This window comes from Equus asinus, chromosome 10 (assembly GCF_041296235.1).
Source record: "Equus asinus isolate D_3611 breed Donkey chromosome 10, EquAss-T2T_v2, whole genome shotgun sequence".
Classification (NCBI taxonomy): Eukaryota; Metazoa; Chordata; class Mammalia; order Perissodactyla; family Equidae; genus Equus; species Equus asinus.
This window is the reverse complement of record NC_091799.1, coordinates 19,882,711-19,907,002: the sequence shown is the minus strand read 5'-3', so window position 1 is coordinate 19,907,002 and position 24,292 is coordinate 19,882,711. Positions and strand designations below refer to the sequence as shown.

The 24,292-nt window shown below is 42.7% G+C and overlaps 1 protein-coding gene across 13 annotated transcripts in view; it reads right to left on the bottom strand.

The window, feature by feature from the left end:
- Positions 1 to 24,292, bottom strand: part of MAPKAP1 (MAPK associated protein 1) — a 231,373-nt gene that overhangs the window by 65,614 nt on the left and 141,467 nt on the right. For 11 of the 13 annotated variants that reach the window (XR_011506228.1, XR_011506229.1, XM_014840669.3 and 8 more), the window contains one exon: positions 21,608 to 21,717. Coding sequence is in view for 11 of the 13 variants with exons in the window: in XM_014840669.3 (XP_014696155.1) it covers positions 21,608 to 21,717 (110 nt within the window). In the remaining 2 variants the exon portion in view is untranslated. Of the gene's footprint in view, positions 1 to 1,765; positions 2,060 to 21,607; positions 21,718 to 24,292 lie in introns of those variants that run through there. The other 2 variants (XM_014840673.3, XM_070518749.1) reach the window with 1 other exon arrangement.

Below are 24,292 nucleotides of genomic sequence, written 5' to 3'. Positions count from 1 at the left end.
GCGGCTGTTCACAAAGAGAAACCATGACTGCAGACCAAGGTCAGATTGCCTATCTGCTGCTACATCACCCCAGTATGGACACCTAGGCTGCCCTGTCCTGTTCTCCTCATGGATTCTAGATGGGCTGTGGAAAGCAAAGGGTGACTCCATATTGTCTCCGTCTGGCCTACTTAACCTCCCTTTAGGGCAGTCCTGCCACCTCCGCTCAGGCTTTGAGACAGGAGTTGGTGTGTCAGGAATTGGTTCTTGCAGCTTGTGGGTAGGCAGGAGGTCTGGATTTGATCCCTGCCCTAAACTCAATATTGTGTGTGTGTGTGTGTGTGTGTTTGTTCTAGGGAATGCCCTGCAACCTCTACTGACCCCAAGACATTTGAGACAGTACGCTATAATGGTTATAAGCCAGACTGCTTGGGTTTCAATTCCCAGCTCCACCACTTACTAGCTGTGTGACCCTGGGCAGGTTACTTAGCTTTTCTGTGCCTTACATTCCCATCTGTAAAAGAGGGATAATAACAGCACCTACGTCTTAGAGCTGCGCCACAGACTCAACCAGTCATCTGCCTGGGTAGCCGCTTCTGCTTTCCAAGCAGCACTCTTCGAGAGGGAGTGGATTCTAGTTCTCCAGTAGAGGCTGCAACCTCTGGAGGTTTGCCACACTGGTCTCATCTCCCTCCTGTTCCCACTTCCCACCTAACGACACAGTAACCCAGAAATAGCCTCCAAAGTATGCTATTTCAACCCTCTGTGCCTCTGCTCACACTAGTCCCTTTGTCTGGAATAATCGTCTCTCTACTTCACTTCTCTAGTACTTATTCTCTCCTACTCGTGGAGTCAAAACTCTGCTTAGGTGCCACTGCTTCTGGACTTCTCTGTGCAACCCATACTAAAAAGATCTCTGGATGGGCCTGTCTCTGGTAGCAGCTGTACACATGCTGAGGGTGGAGAGCAGATTTCAGCATGATTGCATTCCTAGCGAATATTTGGTGATGAAGTGGAAGCCCAGCCTGCCAGGCTTCCACCCTGACTACCTCTCCCTCCAAAGCAGACTTGAAGCTCCACCTCCATCCCATTCCCAATATCCCCACTGTTTGGAGACTCGCAATAGTGTGCCAACTCAGACTGGGTTTCCTAGGGATGGACGGAGCTGGTGTGGATCAAGTTGAGTCACTCTCCTGCTTTGGACACCTGCTGGAGAATGGAAGACCACTACTGTCAGGGGCCAGTCCTGCCTCCCAAGCAGTCTAGAGCCCTCGCCCAGGCCCACCTTCTTTGGCCACAGCAACTAGTCTCAATGTACTTCCTACCAGAGTTCTCTGAGCTGTAACACACAGGCCTAAACGGAGCCCACTCACATCAGGACAAGAAGAGCTAAGGCATGGACAACCCCAAACTTCAAAGCTTGGAGAAGGCTGGAAGCCATTGGGCAGAAGCCTTCTACACACCATGTCAGGCAGAGAGAATGCTGAAAGAGGCAGACACTCAGTTCCATGAGGAATGCTAATAGTCCATATCTTGTCACTATCCAGCTAGCATGAAGGCACTTCCCTTTGGAGAAAGAAGGCCTGATATTACTTGTAAAAAAGAAATATTTTTTTCCTCCTTCAAATCCAGATATCAGGTGTTAGAGAGGATGGAAACCTTTAACACTGTCCCTTAGCATCCAATTTTTCAATCTAATCTGTTTCTCTTAACTTGAGTCACTGTGACATTACCAAATTTTACATACAGTTATCTGTTGCTCTGGAAAGAAATACAGATGGTTTTTGTGGAAATAAACAGTCATTTATTTTAAACAATTGTAAAACAGTTTATGGAAACCAGTGGGGTAATGCATTCAAATAAATGCCAAAACCGGCTGATGGGGAGCCAGGGTGCTAAATCACAGTGCTGAGGAATTCAGCTGTGGGGAACAGATAGTAAATCCAGAGTGACAGACTCTCCCGTGATGGCAAAGGTTTCTGACATCCAGTCCAGTCCTCAAAAACCAGAGCAGTTCAAACCCATTTTCCTTAACACAGCCTTGACAGCCAGCGAAATCAGTGAATTTAGTCACAAGTACCTAAGGACAAAAACAAAAGAAACAAACAAAAAGGAGACTTCATTTGTCTGCAGCCTTCTCTGAGCTATACAAACGTGGTGACTCCAACCCGAGTAAACGGAGAGCAGGCTTAGGCCAACTGTTTTCAGTATGAGACTTTGTAATGAAACAGTGGAGTCTGAAGGCTTCATTCAAACCCACTTATGCCAGAGGCCAGCCCGGGTAAGCCACATCCTCTGCGCCTCAGTCTCCTCCGCAATGAGGGTAATAGTTTACGTACTTGACAGGCTGTTGAGCAGATCCAGTGAGGCACCACGAGTGACAGTGTTCTACAAACAGGGGGGTGTCAGTGGCCCGGGGTGGGACAGTAGGCTGCAGGGCCTCTGAGGGGCATCCACCAACTCTCCAAGGAAGCACCACTGAGGTGAACAGCTCGGGCCCACCTTTCCAGGAAGGGAGACAGCTCCAGGCACTTATTTGCTCCTAATTTTACAGGCCTGTCATTTATAAACTTATTAACCTTCCCTTCTCAAACCAGCTCTTTTTCCTTGTAATTAGATTTCCAATGATGACACCACAAGTCTCCCAATGAATTAACTCAGTTGTTCAGCGAACATTTACTGAACCCACCATGGCCACACCCTGAGCTAGGCACCGGAGATGCAAATACGCTTAACACTGACTCTGGCCTCCCAGGACTTGGCCGAGTGAAGAACGCACTTGCCAGCCTTGAAGACTTCCTACTCAGCCTTCCTCCCTTGTTGACACAATTGTGTCAACTCTCAAGGCCGCAGACTCTACCATCTCCGCGGTATGGCTTACCATCTAGCCCACAGTAATGGTCTCCCAACCCACCTCCTGGCCTCCAGCCACCTACTCTTCACCCTGTCATCAGAGGATGCTCTCTGGAGTCAAACTCTGAAGGCTATCATCCACGCTTAAGATCCTTCCACATTCCCCAAGGTCAGCTCCTGACCCTCCTTGTCAGACCTTCTATCCATCCTCATTTCTTGTTCATCTATGTCCTCCATGATCCAGCCAAAATGGTCTCCTCATGGTTCAGTGCATACACTTCATGGTTTCCTGCACCCACACCACTACTGTGCCATTCCCTTCCCTCATACTGCCTGTTCCTCCAGTTTGCCAAAATCACATCCCTCCTTTAGGGTTATTCCCTAAGTCTTATCTGGCCTCCAGGACTCTTCACATCTGCTTTTCTCCTACTGACGGCATGACAACATCAAGCCTACCGGATTCCCAGACTGGCCTACTTTGCTTCCCCACAACAGGGAAAGTTGCACCACTTATTCCTCTCACCAGCAGGCTCTGCTCCAGGGCAAGAGGATTTCTGCAATTTCAGGCCAACTGAAACAAGGCTTCCTTTCTTTTAATCTGGCCTTGGCCTTCATGTTTCACTCAGCTGACTCTCCTTGCCCCTGGGCCAGCCCTGCCCAGAACCCTGCCCCCAGGCCTGGTGCCCTGTTAGGTTCTCCGTGTGCCTCTGAAAATTCTGCTTGCCCCTTGATCCCCTCTACCTACCTGGATTGCTTTGTGCATAAATTACACATTTAATTTATCTGAATTCAACTACACGAGTTTGGTAAAAATGAGGGAAAAAAGAGGAGGAGACGTGACCAAGAGAACAATTTAAACAGTCTAGAAAATACCACCTGCGATGATCCTCAGTGACTCGATGAACCCCAAGAGAGTGAGTGTGAGGTGGGGAGTCTTATTCTTCTTTGCAACCACAGAACTTGGTAAATGTCTGATGAATGACTAACGGACTTAATTGGGAGGATGGTAGTGTCTGTTTTCTAGTTCCTTAACAGTGTTAACATCTTTATGCGCCAAGTTTGATTTTAGCATTTAAAGATATGTATTTTTAGTTTTCATCTGTTCTAATGCTAGGAAAAAAGCTAGCTATGTTGGATTTAATGAGAACAACTACAGTATGTTGGCCTCTGACAGGCATTTTAAAGGGATTTTTTTCTAGTGGTAATTTGACAGTAGGATATTCGCTCACTTGTTGCCTTTGTTACCTGACCCTGTACAGGACATGCTTCTCTGTATTGCTGTCCCTGGATGCTGAGCATCATCTGCTTCCCTGGTCCTTGCTGCCAGGAGCTGCAGTTCCCATCTCAGCCCTTGTGGTCCTTGGATGTTAACTACCCTGCTCCCTGTTTTAGGGGGTCAGATCCTTCAGAGATGAGTTCCACTGCCAACTTGGCTCCTCTCTGCCTGCCCACCTTCCTTCTAATCACTACTGTACCAACTAAGGCTTTGTTTCAAGTCAGGACACAAGCCTCAGTAAGGGCTTTTCTTAGTGCTTGCTAATACCCAGTCTGACCGCATAAGAGCCATTTGGGCTCTTGCCTCAAAATCTTCCACTAAATTGGTAAGATTTTCATGGCAGGGCTCAAATATCAGCTCCACCAAGCTTTAAGACCTTGGGAAATCACTCAAGTGCTCTAAGCATTGTTTCTTTATCTCTAAATTGGAGATGATGATAATTTCTAACTCATGAGGTGGTTTTATAGATTAAATGAGATACATGTAAAACACTTAGTCTGGCACATCCTAAGTGCTCAATAAATGGAACCTATTTATTACTGTATCAATACAATTTTGCACCATGTTCAACTTTGACAAGAAGCTGAATTAAAATCCAGTTTTATTTTAGGCCAATTGTGACTTATAACCTAAGATGTTAAAATAGGCTTCTCCTTGTGCTAAACACAAAACAAAAAGGTAAAAGCAACGGAAAAAATGGCAGTAGAGGAGGTAGAGGAGTGGAGGCTGTCAGCCATCTTCCTTTCTGGGAGTTTTCCTTCTCGTTAGATCTATTATCTGGGAGCTGGGCTGCCCTGCTGGCTTTCCATTTGCCTTGCTAATAACAGTAAATCCAGCAGCTTCCACTGCAGCTCCTGTCTCCTTCAGCTGACTCTGAGGCCAATCAGCATTTCCTCACTGCTAATGTCAGATGTTCCCTGGGAAGTCCTGCTGAAGACAAAATTTATGACAAAAGTTTCTCCAGCTTTTAACCCTTCTGCACATCCAGCCCCAGATGTAGAGTGCTCCAGAGGAATGCCAGGTCATTCCTGCATGTGCACACCTATGTTCTCACTGATGCTTTCGCTGCTCTGACAAAGGGCCTCAGACCCCTGGAAAAGCTCAAATGAGCAGCTGGGCAGACAGATGCACACATTCTGGGCCGTACCTAATGTGGACTAAATTTGAGCTGGGTTCCTTAGCAGCTAGCCTCTGTTGAATCATGACTCGAAGCAGTCATAGTCATAAAAAACAAAGTGTTATATCACAAAACTGTGAGTATGACTGCGTCTCGTAACAGTGAAAGTGAAGGGAGGGGACAGGACTAACATTTGAGCAATAAAATAATAACAGCTAAGTGCTTGGTGTTTGACATGGATCTCTAATTCTCACAACAATGCTATGAAAACGATAGTATTATTTTCATTTATAGATGAGGAATATGAAGTTCAAACAGGCTAAGAAACTCATCAAAGAGCCAGAAAGAGTAGCAGGACCAAGAGTGGAACCAGGGAGATGTTTCTAGAATCCAGGTATTAAGCTCCACAGTTAAGACTACTGACCAGCAGCCTGTGATCTACCTGTGACCTTATCTTACTTGACAGCAAACTAAAGCAAGAACTCAGAGGGAGAATGCCCTGACCAAGGTCACCCAGCTAGTAGTGGTAGGGCCAGCTTTAAGCCAACAGAGGAAGCCTGATCTCCTGATCCACAACAGGATCCCTGAAAAGACTCCTCCCAGGGCAGCGGGAGTGGAGAGAGCACTGATTCAGGCTTTCGCCGACAAGGGGGTGGCACTCCACAAGCTCTTCAGCTGGAGAGAGAACAGTGGCTGTCGGCTGAGGCCCGCGCTCGCTGGCGGAGGCAGCAATGGTGCAGCAGCCACCGCAGGCCCTCACAGACTTTATGTTCTTGGCGCAGAAGAAGGCTCTCATCACAGGGTTTTCAGTTTAAGTCAGTTCAAGCCTTCTGGGACAGCTACAGTCTAGCTCAACGGGTTTTGCTATGGCCTCTTCTCCACCTCGCTACAGGAGTCAGGAGACAGACTTCACCAGATTAGCGGATTCAGTAAACTAACTTTTGTCCCAACTTAAAAAAAGAAAGAAAAAAAGAACGTCAAAATGTACGTGTGACAGCTGTTTGGGACTCTAATGTTATGGAAAAGCAGCTGTTTTCATTTATGTTTGAGATATTAGTCATTCTTAGAATGGGAGAGAGTACTCAGCTAATAACTTGTGCTTTTAACCTACGGAAAATACAGGTCACAGAGACAAAATGTTGGCAAAATCACAATGTAACGGTTATCTTCATCTAACATTTTGGTCTTAAAAGGTTTGGGAATGTTTATAATGGGCAGCAACTATTTAATAATGATGTTCTCATAGAAAACTGACATCCGACACAATGAAATGGACTGTGGCTTTCAGGAGAAAGGAAGTTTCCAAATAGAGCAAGTCCACGTAAGTAAGGGCAAGAAAGAGAAACCTTTCTAAAGCTCTAGAATTTGAAAGTAAGCTGTCTTCTCTTTACGAAGTTTAAAAACTATTTTTACTTTTATCAAAGTAACATGTATATATAGTTTTAAAAGTAAATAATACCACAAGTCCTGTAATGAAAAACAGTTAATTCCTTGCCCATCCCTGGCTCCCTTCTTACAGGCAATTAGTTTAAACTTTTTGGGCTGTTTCTTCTGATACTCACCTTCCTATTTTTCATCTGTATTCCTGTTCAGCTGTTTTAAAAAGGATTATAAACCTCAGACACGCTATCTTCCGCTAGTGCAGACGAGGACTGAGCACACGTCCTCTCCTGCTTTCATCGACACACAGCCCCTCTTTGGAAAGTGAGTCTGCTTTAATCGTCTTTTTCTGGAATACAGTGCGTGCAGTAGCTTCCTCCTGCTGCACACCCTTACTTGATTATCAATGCTTAAAATACCTGTCTTTGGTATACTCCTGGGGTTCCCCAAGGACTCATTCGAGATTCATGTCACTAAGGGAACCTGGGAGGCAATGTTAATTTCAACTGATGTGCATTGTGCTCCATTTTTAAGATATCTACATTTTCATTACGTGATTTAATTCTTGGAGGAAGTTTGATCTCCAATACGCAAAGTGCAGTGAATCTACTCCTGAATAGAGAGTGAGCAGCCCTGGGCCTGGGCTGGAGGGAGTGAAGCAGCTGCAGGCCACAGACTGGCCTTCACAGCTTCTCCCTAGTTCACGCCACAAAATGTGTCAGCCACCAACTCTGGGCCAGCCATGGTGCTGGCAAAGAAAAAGGAACCCATTCTTCTCCACCAAGCGCTTTCATTTCACTCAAATGTGAGCTCAATACCCCCATCCCAAACCTTCTCCCAAAGGAGGAGGAGAGTTCTCATCCTTTTCTTTGGGAAGGTACTCACCAACACCTGGCAAGATCAACGTATTAGGAACTTACTGGGGCAGGCCCATGGCAGCTCTGACGCAAGGCCAAGTGGCTGAGGGACAGTGTTCTCTCTAGCAGCTTTCAAGGCTGAGAGATGGCCTCTTAATTTCCACCATTGATCCAGATGGAGTCACTCACTACTCATGAACTCACCCTGTCATTGCTGCCCTGTCCACTTCTCCCAGCATCAGGGAGTGGTGTTGGTAGCCAATTAGGAGATGCACGGAAACAACCTGCTGAAGTGGAAAGACTGAGGTAATGCCTGATCCTAGGGGCAAGAGGGAGTCCCTTCAAGATCGGGACCCACAAAACAGGGGACTCAGAAAAGTCTTTTTTGTCAAAAAATGGACAGACTAAAAGCTGGAAGCAAGGATCCCCATCAGTTGTACCTTGTTGGTTTACTTTTTATTGGCCATCTCCCCCACTGGAACGAGAACTCTCTGGGAATAGGCCCTGTCATGTGCATTCACGGCCTAGAGCATAGCAGAGATTCCACCAATACGTGCTGAGTGATGAGTTTGATTTTGGACACTACTATGCTTGAGAGATCTGCAAGACTCTCAGGATTTTTTAGACATAAATCATACTTTGTCTTAACCTTTTATCTTAATTCAGATTGTTCTATTAAATGTAGTGTCCAAAGAAAAAAAAAAAGGAAAGCTAGAGTTTGTTTTATTTCCATGACTGTGTGATAGCAATTTTGGGGAAGACTGAGGAGTTCCAACAGCCTCCTCGCTTCTTCTGCAGCGCTTGGGCTTTGCCTACACCCCACTGACTTTCTCTTTGAAGAACTGGATGGTCAGCACAGCAGAGTCCGTACACCTTGCTGACGTGCTACTATGATCAGTGCTTGGTAATGGAGAAGTCCCCAGACCTGCCTCACAGTGCCACTCCAATGACGCCTCCTGACTTTACGCCATCTTTGTCTCTAAGGCATTATTGTTATTGTAAGGCAGAAAAAGAAATGCCCTCACTGACGAGCTATTTTTCTTTGTCTTTTTTTTCTTAATGCATTTAAAGCTGTTGCAGAAAGTCCCACTATTTGTAACTTACTCAAAAAGGAAAAACTTGCTATGGAAAGTTGTTATTGCAATTGTTAAAACTGCCTTTTAAACTGCTTATGGGGGAAGATCAGCTCCAATGTCAGGCCTCGGAAAGCAGTGAGATAGAACCTAGGTGTCCCGGTCCTTGGGCTGGTCTTGGGGGAGTCTTCTGTGGTGGGGTAACTCTTCCGGAGCTCTGGTTTTCCACAGGAAGTAGCTAAATTTAGTCTTAGGAAGCGTTTTCCTTACAGCTGCTAGCAGGATAAACACATGAATGACCTGACTGAAGAAAGAGGGCCTCTGCCTCCTCTGGGGGAGACGGAGACTGTTCATGGAGGGGAGAAGGGGCAGACGCAGCACTCCAGACCTGTCTGTAACTTCTGTCATTCACTCAAAAGTCTTATTGGTGTTTCACTACATTCCCTCTTTTAAGCATTTTCTGAGAAGTAGCAATAAGCTCTGTGAGCTACTCAGCTGTTCATACAAAGGCTTTTAAAATCCCTGGTAAATGTGTTTGTTACAGGCATTCGTGGTTTGTTCACTTTATCTCCAGAATCTTCGGCTCCGTACATTAAATCTGCTAATATATGCTCAACGATGAATGAGCCTTATGATCATTAACCCACCTCTACAGATATGGGATGGGCTTTCTTGTCATCAAAAATCATTAGCTTGCCTCCCTGGATCTAGTCGTCATCTTGTTCAAAGTAAAGGATGCTTCCAGCAGATCCATAGCCAAACACAATTCAAACACTAGTTCTATCCCAGGGTATAAGCTTTGTATAGACTTGATCCATTGGAAGCAAAAGGTACAGGCAAAAGCCAAGTTATATGGGTAGAAAAGGAAGTAAATCAAATCCTAAAAAGCCAGGTTTTATGGCGTCCCTGGTGTGGTAGTGGCGACAGGGATAAAGGCAGCTGACCCATTGAGCGCTTACTATGGATTAAGTGTCCTACATGCATTCAGTCAAAACAACAACCCTGCAAGGTAGGTGTTATTACCCCTATTGACAGGAAAGATAACTGAAGTTAGAAGGGTTTGATGACTTGCCTAACTTCACAGTTTGTGTGAAAGGTGCAACTGGGGTGGGGACTTGGGCCCTTTCCACTGAATCATGCTGCCATATACAACTGAAGTAGGTACACTTGCTCCATCTAGGGAAACAAGTGTACCTACCTCCACCGAGCCGTGGACCCTGCAACCTTAGCCGGTGAGGAAAGTACAGAACAGTGGCTAGGAGTTCAAACTTTGGCTGATACTTCTGGGGTTGAGGCCTAGCTCCCCAACTTACGAGCTGTGTGACCTTGGACAAGTCCTGCATCCCCTCTGAGTTTTCGTTTTCTCATTTACAAAACAAAAATATCAACCAATTCAAATAGTTGTTTTAAGGATTAAATGAGATAATTAAAAAGAACAGTGTTTGGCAGATTGCCTGGCACATTTGAATATTCAGTAAGTGGTAACAGTCATTATTATACTCATAACTCTGTAAGCTATTTAAAGCCACAGGTCAGTGGAAGAAACTCACTTCAAAGATGTCATTTAACATACGAAGCAATAAAAGATAAAATATCCTATAAAAAGAAGTAAAAATTAGAGTTTTTATGCCACAAGGACATATATTTGTAAGTTCAGAAGTTTATATTAATATAAGCAGAATCTAAATGATATATTTTTAATTTTTATGAGTTCTTTCCTACTTTATGTACATTTTTAAACCAAACCTGAAAAAAGTGTCACTGAAAATCCACATACCCACCACCGAGATCCTACAATTAACAGTTTACTATATTTGCTTTATCACATATCTATCCATCAATCCATCTTTTTTTTTTAAAAAAAACGCATTTCAAAGTAGCAGACATCAATACATTCACTCCTAAACATTTCAATGTACCTAACAATAACTGGTGTTCAATATTTGTTTAAGACTCTTTTTATTTTTTAGTAAAATTTACATACACGATAGGGACAAATCTTACAAGTACCATTTGATAGTTCTGACAAAGCATATACCCGTGTGACATCAGGTCCTGTCAATATAGACTGTTACCTTTACTCCAGAAAGTTCCCTCATCTGCATTGAATTTTAAGTGGGGAAGCTGTGTACAAGAAAAAACATTGGGCTCAAGAATTGAGGGGTCAAGGTTCAAATCTCATCTACATTACTCACTAGCAATACAAGTGTTCACACACATATACACAACACACAGACGCAGCCTCAGTTTTCTCAACCATAAAGAAGAGAGAATGCCCATTTCACAAGGTCTTTGTAAAGGTTAAATGCAAAAATAACTAGAACACAGTAGGTGTTCAGCAGATGTAACCAAAGAGCACTCTCTCTCTCCTCCCCTCCCCGCTCCCCCCAGTCTGAGGATGTTGCCTTCAAAAGGAAAACAGTTAAGGACAAAAACCCCCAGTTCTGAGAGATGAGGGAAAAAGCGTCTCTCTGCATAGGCAGTCAGCTCCCAATTTATCCACTCTGACTTCAGCTAATTAAACATCTGTCTCAACGGTCTCCTCAGCGAATCAGTCATCCCCACTTTGTGACACTGATTGTTGGTTGCAGCCGTCTCCCCACTTGCTACCATTCCCAGAAACTTCTAGGAGTTTACTCACCAGGCACATGGCAAGCAACGATGCAGGGTCCCCATTAACCCCCTACAGTTGCCCTTGGTGCCACTGTTGTTCATAATGCTGCCAGATGTGTCCTTAGATGTGCCTCCCCCAAATAAACCTGTTAAGGGGTGACAACTTTTTTGGTCTACATTTCCTGATTTCCAGATTATGACACATTTTCTTTCTTTTTTTCTTTTTTAAAGATTTTATTTTTCCTTTCTCTCCCCAAAGCCCCCCGGTATATAGTTGTGTGTTTTCAGTTGTGGGTCCTTCTAGTTGTGGCATGTGGGATGCCGCCTCAGCGTGGCTTGATGAGTGATGCCATGTCCGCGCCCAGGATCGAACCAGTGAAACCCCGGGCCGCTGCAGTGGAACGCACAAACTTAACCACTTGGCCACAGGGCCGACCCCATGACGCATTTTCTAAGTGCTATATACATGTACCAGACTAAAATAAACTACTTAACAGAAAATCTATTTGTTAAAGTAGTTTTGGTGACAAAGCAAGCAGGTAACAACAAAAGGTCTCAAATGAGGTGAACTGCAGTCTAGTGAATGACCAGCTCTCTCCAAACATAAACAAAAGCTTTGCTGGCAGGGCCGCCCCGGGGCCAAGTAGCTGGGTTCGCACGTCGCACGTCGGTGGCCCAGGGTTTCACTGGTTCGGATCGTGGGCACGGACATGGCACCGCTTGTCAGGCCATGCTGAGGTGGCGTCCCATATAGCAGAGCCAGAAGGACCTGTAACTAGAACATACAACTACGTACTGGGGGGCTTTGGGGAGAAGAAGAAAAAAGAAAGAAGCTCAGGTGCCAATCTTAAAAAAAAAAAAAAGCTTTGCTGGTGAATGAAGAGCCAGAAGGCAAACAAGTGAAATGGCCTGGTCTGGATGCGTGCCTTTCTCTACATACTTGGGGGGGGGAAGGGGGGAAGGGAGGAAGGAGGAAAGAGGGAGGAGGGAGGAGGGAGTGGGGAGAGGGGGAGAGGGAAAGAGGGAGAAGGGGAGAGAGAGAGAGAGAGTACATACATACACTGCTTAGGCAGGAAAGGGGGGAGTGGAGAGGCTGTACTCTAAACTACAGGGTACTTACAAATAGTTTTCTGAAATTGGACTTCCTCTCAACTCCTCTTCCCTCTAAAACAACTGACTAGCTTAAGAACCACCTTTCAGACAGACAAATGGCTGGTAAAAATATTTTAAAATGCTTAACTACACAAAAAAACCAGAAATGCAAATTAAAATGAAATCATTAACTGCTAACCATCAGTTTGGCAACAATTAAAGATTGACAACATCCAGATAGTAAGGGGTGAGCAAAGAGGCGCTCTCACACACTCTTGGAGTGTCAAGAATGGGCAGAAACTTTTTGAAGGGTAATTTGTTTTTCTCAACATTTTAAATAAGTAAACCTTTGACAAGCAATCCCCGATTTAAAATCTAGCACAAATGTGCAATGAATATTCATACAAAGTTGTTTACTGTATGTTTGTGTACTACTGAAAATTGGAAATAATCTAAATGTCCATCAAGAGCACTAAGTTAAATAAATTCAGCTAGAAAGATAAAAATGCAATGGTCACTCTAATATAGAAGAATGCTTATGACATAATACTGAGTGAAAAAAACAAATGCAAAATCATACATATTGTATGGTATCATTTAAAAAAATCTTTACACAGATACACTTTTTGTGAGTTCATTTAACAAACATTCATTAGTGTCCTCTATTTGATAGGAACTCTGCTAGATGTTGGGTATATAGTGATTTAAAAAACAAAAAACCACGAAATTTATAGCCTAACATGTATATCTGCATGTGAACTGAATATAAAAACCAAGGATTCATACCAAAGTTAGGGGAAACCTTCACTTTTGACTTCAAACACCTGCAAAATGTTTGATTTTTTTTTTAAAACAAGTATTTAATTTTATTTTAAAAAAACCTCAAAAGTCTATCTTTTACCACCACCTTGTTTTAATACTAACTTTAATACTAATACAGGAGAACTGGTGGCAGCTCTGAGTTATTTCAATTCTCCCCAAACTGTGCGTTCAAATCTAATTAAGGAATCAGACTTCACCGTGGTCCGTCCCTCTGCTTCCTGAAGGGAGCACCCCGCTTCTCTCCGTGCCCTAGCTCAGGGCTTATTGACTGCTGCATGGGGCCCTCAAGAACCTCCCCCCAACCCCAGTGTCTCTGCCTCCTGTTTTGTGTCCCGTAATCCATTTTTATAAAGCAGATGGTGTGTTTTCTAAAAGAAATTCTGACTATATTGCTTTCCTTTCAATGGTTCCCCTCTGCCATCAGAATACAGTTCAAATTCAACTATATACAAAGATGATCTGGTCCCAAATGACCACTTCAGCCTCATCGTTGCCCGCCCTCCCAAGTGCCACTCTACTGCCTTATTATACTGAGCTACGTGTGGTTTCCAGAGGGCTCAAGCTCTCTCACTTTGTTCCTTCAGCCTGAATGCTCTTTCTCATTTCCCGTCACCGTGGCAGTTTCTGTCCATCTTTGGGTCAGCCGGAGAATTTGCTCAGGATAGTCCTTCCTGACGTCCTAGGACTGGACCAGGGCTCCCCTCCCACAATGTGCACCCAGGCTCTATACTTATTTCCATTTATCCTGTGCATGGTATTGTAATTGCCTGTTTGTCCCAACTAAACAGTAAGCTCCTTGAGGGTAAGGACCTTTTCTTGGCTTCTACAAAATCCCTAGTGCCTACAAAGTGCCTGCTGCACAATAAGCCCCAATAAATGAGTGCACCTCTCCCATTTTCGAGTGCACTATCAGGCCTGGCCTGATCAGATCTGGCCCCTGCCTAGCTTCTGCACCGTATCCTCTGCCCCATTCCTGCTCCAGTCACTTGGAATGTCTATGTTTTGTGACTACATCTCAAAACATCTCTTCCTGGAATGTTCTTCTCACCCATCTGGGAAAATTCTAATTAATCCTCAAAAAGCCATCAAAGAAATCACTTACTCCAGAGCATCTTTCCTCAGCCCGCTGCCTTATCCAGTAGTTTCAAGCACTCCCTTATCTATGCTGCCTTATTAGCTTATACACTTCTGCTGTGAACTAACCTTATTTCACTGCCTCTTTTTCTGAGTCTGCTTTCTCATCGGGTTTTCCACCTGACTTCTAGTACAGCGGCTGGCACAGAGCAGGCAGCACTGGACAGTGACCAAACAGAGTATCTTCGAGCCATACAGAGCTTTAGAGCCCACTTGGTCCTGTCACACAGTGCCCGACTAATCCTCCCTCAATCTCTCCCATGTTACAGCTGAGTAAAGGGAGGCTCAGAGAGGTAAGTACATGAGTACACATTCAGTTACCACAGTTTCTTAATTCTAAGCATTTTAACAGGTCTACAATCAATATATAGCTTATAATCAATATGCACATTTAATGTAGTAGTATTTCTTTTTTTTTCCTGAAAAGCTACTATTAAATTAGTGGTGCTCTAGAATTAGTCCCTAGTGGACCCTTCTGGTCCTCTGACTCTAAAATGTGTGTGCCTCCCAAACCACCACATAGCCTCTCAGGAGTATATATCTTTTCTCTTCCTTTCATTCTGCTTTTTATTTAATCTAATTCATGCTGGTGACTGCCCCAGATGGAGTGGATGAATAGATTTCGTGATGGAAAAGGAACTTCTGAAAGATTAGCGACTAGCAGGAAGAGTAATACTGGTCAAATGTGGTTTCAGAGAATGATCTATTTCCAGTTTTTCTGATGTGGCGGTTGCAGGAGCTCATAACACCCTGCTAAAATAATTGGGTCTCTAAAGTGGTTCCAAAAGATTTTTGCTTGACATAAATTCTCTAAATTTCCAGGCTTTCTGGATAAAATAGTTGACTGCAATGCCATCTTTAACGCGCTCTGCTCTATACGCAAGAATATCCATCAGGAGCCAGAGAGCACTCCAGACAGGGGGAGGCTCAGGTGAGATGAAACAACAAGATAAAGAGGCAGAGAGAGGCGGCAAGGAGGAACATTCAAGTTGGAGCTTCTTGCCTGTGGTACTTCTGAGTTACACATTTAAACATCTTAAGCTCCTAATTTACTGTATCATTTTCCCACGGGGTCACTGGATACCGAGTGTCAGGTCTTTATTTCTTATCCAGCCTCCATGCATGAGTGGCATCAGCATGATTATTTATTCTTTCATGAGGAGGAGCAGTTTTCTGCAGAAATTACTGTCTTTTTGACAGAGAACATTTAAGTAGTCCTGCTAACGTTTTCTTCTTCTTTTTTAAAGGATTACCTGCTACAGCACGAGGAAACCACACATCTGTGTCTCTGGCCTGCAAACTACTTTCACAGAAGAAAGGTTACTGGATTTTCTGTCTTTACAATTATACATGAAGTAGGACTCTGTTCAGCCCTACAGCTAGAAGATTCTTTAGCTTACTTTAGCCCTCGGAGAGTATTTCAGGTCAGCAGGGTGTTAAAAACCCTACTCGCTCTAAAACATATGGGCTTTTCTTTTCCATAGGGCAGCTCAGGACAGGTGTATGTTGCTTTAAGAAAGCTAGACATCAAACATTAAAAGTGACACCAATACAGACAAACTGTGCAATTACAAAAAGAATTCCAGGCTTTATATCCAGATTCACCACAGGGTTCCTTTAAATGCTGCACTTCCCTAGTGCATTTAGATCTTAGAATCAATGAACATTTCTGTTTACAGAATTTTAAATTTGTTCTCCCATTAGGGTTCTAATAAGCAACATGGTACAATAAAAAGAGTATGGGCTTTGAGGTCAAAAGAACCTGGGCTCCAATTTAGATTCTGCCATTTACTTACTGTGGAAATTCGGCTTACCTTAACTTCTCTCAGAGCTGAGGACAGGGACGCTCAGAGAGTTACGTATATGAGTACATGTACAGTTATCATCGTTCCTTAATTCAAAGATGCACCTACCCCCCGCCCCCCAACTTCTTAACAGTTCGAAACATTTCTAAAGTCTCATCTGTAAAATAGGCATAATAAAATCTACTTTCTAGGGGTGCTGAGCAGATTAAATGAGATAATATCTATATATACACAAAGTCAGTCAATAAATCAGCTCTTACCCCATAGGAACAGATCTTGGGGAAAGACCAACTCTTCCCTTGACACACAAACCCCCTTTACAACATTACCGATAAGTAGTAAAATAATTTGTATACAGCTTTCTAGGTCTATCTGGCACGTAAGCAAGGCCTCCTGTGTGAGGTACCGTAGGGCGTGAGGCAGAGACTGACCCTGCTGCTCCCAGCCTATGACAGCAGGTCCACGTTAGTTAGAGACTCCAAATTCCTGCCCTGGCTTCCTGGGTTCTTAGCCAGGCCTGTACTCATCTGTCATACTGCAACTGCTGACAATGCTTTTCCTTCTCTGTGTTCACATTCTCTGTAGGTCCCTTCCCCAAATTGGGCCTCAGAGTATTTCATAGTGGTTAGAAGTTTGGATTTTATTCTGAATGCAATTGGAAGTCATTGAAGGGTTTGGAGCAGACATGATCTGATTTATATTTTAAAAGATCTCTGGCTGCTATGTAGACAACAGACTGGAGGGAGCCAAGAGCAAGGGCAGGAAAACTAGCCAGGGTGCATTTCAATTGTCTAGGTGGAGTCATGGAGATTTGGACTCACCCAATGGAGATGGAAAAGACCAAATGGATTCAGGAGATATTCTGGAGGTCAAATTGAGAGACTCGCTAATGGACAAGATGTGGGGAGTTAGCACAGGGAAGAATTCAAGGGTCAATTTTTTTCTTTTTTTTTTGGTGGGGTGGGGAAGAGAGTTAAGTAGGTTAACTGCAAAGTAATCTGAAATGTTCTTTTTTATATTAAAGTATAGTAAGCCTTTAAAACTACTGCTTTGAATGACACTGCCCCTCCCAACACTTCACAGCTTAAATGTGAAGGCCACAATTTAAAAGTCATTCTCTCCCTGACCATCCTATGCAACGCAGTAAAGGCGCCCTGCTGCTTCTTACTCCCTCTCTCAGCCTCTTACACTGACTCCCTCTAGAATGAAAGGTCTTCCTCAGCAAGCGCCTTGTAGGTCTGTGTCACCACTGTCTCCTAGCACTCAGCACAGGTCTTACACAGGAGAGCACACGATGAATGAATGTACCACACAGTGACAAATACGTTATGGATGAAAATTTACATTTTCATGAATTTTTAAGATAAAACTTGATTAGCTGTCCCTCTGATCAGAATGGGGTTGATGTTCTGTGGTAGATGTTCATTCCCCTTCTCTGCTCCCAGCAGTACTTTAGGGAACAATGTTTGAGAAGTCCTGACCAGACTAGACTATCTCATTAGTGACATTCTAGGGGTCTTGTGAAAATACAGTAAATTAGCAGCAATGAGGTGATCTGTGACTCTAAACAGAGATGTTAAGAGGGAGTCCACTTGCCAAAGCTAACGTTTACCTTTCTAATTCCAAGTGAAATTTTGTAAGGGAAAAGAAGGAAAGAATGTCATAAGTCTTATTAACAATACTCTAAGAACTTTTCAAAAGGATCTTCAGACTAAAAAAAATTATCTTTCACATCAATAGGCAAGAATGGACAGGGGTAAGAAAAAGTTAATATGCTTCTGGTCCAATCTTTTAGCCTATGATAAAGAAAAACATACCTTCATTTCATAATGACACCAAATACTGAAATAAAGCCATGAAGAAAACTATTTTGCTTGCAAAATCCCACTTTGCAGCCTTCTCTCTTTTGTAGATGAAGTGATACCCATACTTCTGCGTCAATGTTAAAACTGAAATTATATCTGCCTCCCTTTCTCAAGTGTCTCTGGCATACCCAACATCCTGCTTCAGGAAGCTGGTAAAAGTTGGTGGGTAAAAGCATTTTTAAACAACAACAATAAAATACTAAGACACTCAGAAGGTCACTGATTGTGAGGGTGAACTTGACAAAAGGAGAACTTGATAAACTAAGACCCTTACTCACTAAAAAACAGATTAGTATATTTCATGGCTAAATCAAGGGACCTGACAGGCTACTCTTCATTATGTCAAAAACACACCCACCCAACTGTTAAAATTAGTAAAGAGGCTTCAGCTAATTCTTCTAAAACTGGATTCTCCACTTACAATTTTCTTAAACAGTGGAGACTTTCTGCCAATGCAGGTACATTCCAAATGTCAAGTAGGTTAGTAATAAAATGAAATGCTGGAGAGAAACTTTAAAAGAGACATTTAAAAATGGGCTTAAAAAATGGGCCCTAGCAGAGAACTGACTGGAACACACTGTGAAAAGATTACTATAGTTCAGTACATGAATATTAATAGAAAAAATCCTGCAGTGTTCATAAATAGTTACACTTGATGAAATAATTACAAATAATGTAAGTCAAAATTTTAGATCAGTTACAAGTGTCTGTAATGATATTCTATGCATAAAAAGCAAAAATATTTTAAAACTCTAAGGGTTTCCATTGACAAAGCTACTTACCTAGACAAAGAAATCTTTTGCTCAAATATCTACCACCTTCTGATTTTCTACAAATGAAAATTAGGGAGGGAGTGCCAGAGGGAAGGGCAACAGAGTATTTAAACATTGGGATAGTCATTAAACCCAAATCTTGATTTAATAACAAAATAGTTTAAGTTCTCAATTTATTATTATCATCAAACACAGAGTTGTATATGGTCAGTCTGGAAAAAAAGATGAGAGAAGTTAAAGGTTTGTGGGTAAGTAAGAGAAGTTCACTATCAGCCTATCAAAGGATTTTTGAAATCTTGTTCTAGTACAAACAGTGTGAGAATTCTTGACTCCACATGGCACGTGCTGTTTAATCTCAAGTGGTATTTCTCCCCTCTCATTTAAGTTAAATAAGAGGAGCAGAGAGACAAGTCTTCTGCACTCAATGAGGTGAAAGCTGTTTGAAGACACGGCTGAACACTAATTCTGTTCCGGACACGGGGCATGGCAGGACCTTCTCGCAAAGACTGAGCAGGTCATTGTGGTAGAGGCTCTGGAAGTGCACGATGAATGTCTCTGACGTGGCACCTCCTGCCACAAAGTTCATGACTAAGTTCACATGTCATAATGGGTGAGTGCTAAGTATTTCACAGCCAACTGTGAGCACTAACAGACATTTTTTTTTTTTTTGGTAAATGTACTTGTGTTTCCCTCTGTGACAAAAGGATATTCTTCTTTTCATTAATCACCCTCCAAAACAAGTCCACTCCACAATACAAAGTTCAAAAATACAAAATATACCTTGCCTTTACCAACCTAACCTTAAATAAACATCTTTGCCAAACTGGAGATCCTTCTATTTCACGAGACAGACTTAATAAAGGAACATAAGGAGCCTCTTATTTTAAAAAGCTTTTTGGATTAAGAAAATGGACAGTAATTTATGTAAATACATCAATCTCAATTGAGTTCTCTAGTATGAAAAGGAATAAATAATGCAGATCACCGTTTTTCGGATGAGACCTCACTCTGCCACGGATATGGCAAAGACTCTGATGGAAATGGCAGGGATGTTACACAAAGGTGCACATAAATAAATGTGTGTATGATAAACGTGGTTGCTGGAGACGGACATAGATAAATGGGTATGCAACTGGACAGAGATGGCTGGAGACAGAGGGAAAGACACTGGCTCAGCTGTATCCCAGTAAGTTCACGGAGGTTTCATGTCTAAAAAATCTGAAACAACAGAATTTCTATTAAGAAGATTAAAAAAGTTAGTTCCACCTCCTCTTGGACAATTCAGAATAATGCTATCTTAAGAATAAGTCACGAACTACACTATTATGTAAAAAAATTTAAGGATAAAATAAGAGAAAAAAGCAGGATCCTAAAGGAAGATGAATGCTTATTAAATATCTTTAAATATCTAAGGCTGTTTCAATGCTATTAGATTGGCATCTAGAACCCCAAAATATCTACTATCCCCTGGGAAGGAGAGGCTACGCCTCTTCAATCATTCCTTAAATGCAAAGAGGTTTGACCCCCATGCAATGGATAAAAGTCACCCAAAAAAGGAACAAAAGAGGTGTTTGGAAAAACCAGAACACCATTCATCCCAGCTAACGACTTGTTCATTATGAGTGATGATGGATAAAGACTTCTCATGCTGAGATGAAATCAAGATTTATATGCATTGTTTCCTCTCCCAACTTGTGGGAAGATCATCATCATTTAATTCTATCTCTGCGGCCAGTGATGGGCATCCAGAGAGCTGGTTATCAAACGGCGCAGTCAGCTGGCAAAAGCCGAAACGTGCAGTTGGCACATCTGGACGGAGCCGCCACAGCCGAGGGTGAACAATGACTCCTGGCAAGCATCCAAATTGCTTGCAGACGCTAGCAGGTCTCATCTACAACCGCCCCTACCAGCATCTCTCTCTCTCTCTCTTTTTTATGAGAATCAGATTTTCATTGCTCCATTCAATTGCTCTCCTCTGCCATTTTTTACAGCTCTTATCGTTCCCCTGGAATATGGCCTTGAGACAGCTCATCCGTGTCCTTCACTGTGTTATCTCTTCTAACTTTTATTAAAACTTCAGCTTTCATCTGAAGATAGCTAATTAAATCTGGAACAGATTATATGCCTCCCCTTAAAAAGAGCACAAAACTATTTTCTTCAAACTGAGCAATGCTTTTTTTCCTTTCCAAAAGATGAAACCAAAGATGTTTAACAAGTCTCATTTATTTACAAAGCTAGTTGGCAGGTCATATATAGGTTGATTCATATTAAAGTTGTCTGTGGTATGACAAATCTTTGAGCTATTTCTCAAAATAATTATTTCTCAATACTGGTAATATTTTCCTTCACATCCTTTAAACATCACAGCTAACACCAGAAGCTGATTTTCTGTATAAAGTTGGGGAACGAGGAATTAGAGATTAACAGGTATTTGTGCGCATCAAGCGATTTATCTTTTTGAAGTCTTTTTACAGTTGCCCTCATTTGGTAAAAATGAAAATGTTTTCTTTTATTTTATACCCTAAACACTAGCAACCAAAAGTTTCTCCTATGGACAATGACATGAAAACATGAAATTAAAAGCAGTGCTTAAAATTTAGGATTGATTTGATTTTTAAGACAGCTTTACACCAACTAACAGTTAGCTTAAGTAGCTTTGTCTTAATCTATCACAAATTATTAATGATGGAGCTTCCATAACTGATATGAACACACTCTTCTCACATACGCCACTGATCCAATCCCTTCCTTGGGCCGAGGAGCAGTTTAAAAACCACTTTTTTGTTGTAGATCTGCTAATCAAACCTTTTGGCAATGATGTCTGAAACAACCTGGCCAGCCATCACACACACACACACACACACACACACACACACACACACACACACACATGCGCGCACGCGCACCCCAAGTCCTTTTAACAAAGGGTTAAAGCTCCTGTGGCTGGGGTATGATTTAACTGTCCCACCTGAAATTTTCTGGGATCCTTTTCTTCGCTTCACTGCCTTTAGCAAGATTTCTTTCATGGTGACCTTTGTGTTGTCCACCTGAATAAGGGAGAATCCATGAGCAGCATTTCTGTAGGAAAAGACAAATATTAAATCATTACCAACATTCAACCAGAGGGATGCTAATATGGTCTTCATTGTGTTTAAGAAAGTTTTAATAAGTATACATTGAAGCGCCAATTATTTAAAAATAGGTTAAATAAAACTATTTCTAGTGTGTGTAGGGGGAAGCATTCTTGTGTGAACAGTTCTAAGTGATAGGTCAGAGTTATGGAAGGTTTTTCTAATTTATCTCAAATTGAATCTAATGGTCTGTGTGGGTCACTGCTACCATGGGTTCCTAGTGTTGGCTCCCAAGCCAAATCCTGCAGCAAGGACTGACAAACGATAAAGTTGGCTTATGTCAGTAGATGTCACTGTAGGCAGATACTACCATCATATTAAAGCTCAGGGAGCCCTGGAGGAAAAATATCGTGGGGTTGGGGTCGGGGGATAAGATAGCCCAAAGCAATTTAGAATAAGGAAAAGAAAGGCTCTTTCTAACTGGCTAATAAATCTATTTTTTTAATATACAGTCTCTGCACACTTCAGTAGGAATATTTTAAAATACTTAGTCCTAGAAGGTGAAATAAAGTACCAGCTGAAGCATAAATAATTACAAGACAAATACTAACACTACTTGTAAGCTTCTAGCCAATCAATGGATGGGGGGCGGGGGGGGGGGGGAGAGGTTCATCTAGATAGGAAAAAACTGGTAAGGAACAAGTACCCTGAAAACAGAAGCCCATCCCTGGGTGAGGAATAACTTCACTAAGACTGTTAATTGCAATAGCAAGGATCACAAATACTACTCACTATGCTTGGGCACTGGAACAAAACAGGCCAATTCCAAGCAACTCATGTAACAAATGGGACCCAAGTTTCCAACTATGGAACATGGGAATTGCCACAAGGAGTTTGGTCGCATTCCCATTTCCCCACAAGAATCTCAAAAGGGAAACACAGCCAAAAAACATGGCAGAACTTCATATTGACAAGAAATCTGAAAGAAAAGCCAAACCCCAAGCTAAGCTATGGAAAAGCTTCCCAATGGTAGGACAGGCTGGGAAGGGGCCTTAAACCCAGCTTGGACCCAACCAGGTGGCTGGCTTTCCACAGGGGCTGGGGGCCGATCTCAAAACCAAGGACCCAATTTGCTTCCCTAATACAAAGACATCTCCACACCCCTCCTCTCCATACGGCTTGCTGTTTAATCCTTGACATTCCATTTGTTAAAAAGCAAAAGCCGATGCTAGTCTAGCCAGCACGATCATCCATTTTAACTTGGTCAAGTTCTTGCTATCGAACAGCAGGCCTGAGAACTGTCAAGCTAATTTTACTGAACACTCTGTTACTGAATCATGCCTGAGCCCCGGCCACTCTTTACCTCAGAAGCTGGACCCCATCCCAGAACAATCTTTAAAAGTTTATTTTACTGATCAAAGCAAAATAAGAAATAGCTCTTTTTTTAAAACTATATTTAGGGAGCGATGCAGTAAGTGATACTTTGGCAAGAGTACTGAAATGTGAAGTGCCTTGTGCATTTATAAAGTTGGGGATATTTGCTCTGGCGCTAGTCCAGTGTATGTTTGGAACAAATGCCAATCACCCTCGTTCCGACTCGCCTTCCCCTGTTTTCTCCTCGGAAGTCGGTATGTGCTCCATCTGTGACAATATGTTGGGCGATGGATGAGTAGGGCCTAAAAGGGAACACAAGTTCTCGGGTACTCACAAACTAGTCCTAGGCTAGATCTCACGAACTTCCACCCACCTGAGTTCCACCTGAACTATTTTAGATTTGCGTCTGCTTAGAAATTGCTTACATTCTCTCCTAATGTGCTGCTGGCTGACAGCATTATTTCAAAGCAATCCGTTTATCTTTTTCAGCAAAGGCAGACTAAAAGCTCAAAATGAAGCCTTGTGTTTGGACTAACTTCCATAAATTAAAAGTGTCCTTTTAAAAGATTTTTGAACAGAGGAAAATCCCTAGTCCGTATTTTTCTGTCATTTTACCAAAACGTACCTGGGTGACAAGGTTAAAGCAAGCAGAGGAAATCCCTGGCACTTATCATCCACAGGCATTACTGATAAATTGTGTGGTGGAGGAATAAAGGATTACCTTCTGTATTTTTTCATTACACTTTTCTTTTGTTACAGAATACATAAATCCGTTGTGGCACAATGTAATATGTATCACCAGGCTACACCTGCGGACGCTTCCGAGCGGCTGCCATGTCTGTGCAGTCAGGAATGATAAGTGAACCACCCGTGAATGTTAACGATAGTGATCATTCTGAGGTAACTCGGCTCTCCATCTTCCTTTACAGCCTCCGTGCCGAAGCCAGGGTAGCAAGGTTCATGAGAGGAAAATGAAAACAACAGTGAAGGGAAGGGCCTTCACAAGTGTGTGGGATCTTACTCTGGGGCTCCATTTCGGTAAAAACGTGCACATTAAAGGGAGAAAGAGGTTGTGGCTGGCATACTGCGCACTCAACTGGACCTAATGAAAGCTTCCTTGGGTCAGTCTCACAATCACTTGCTCCTCTCCCTCCAGACAAATGCCAACTTTGGATCTTGTTCCAAGTCTATAGCACTTAAGGGGTGAA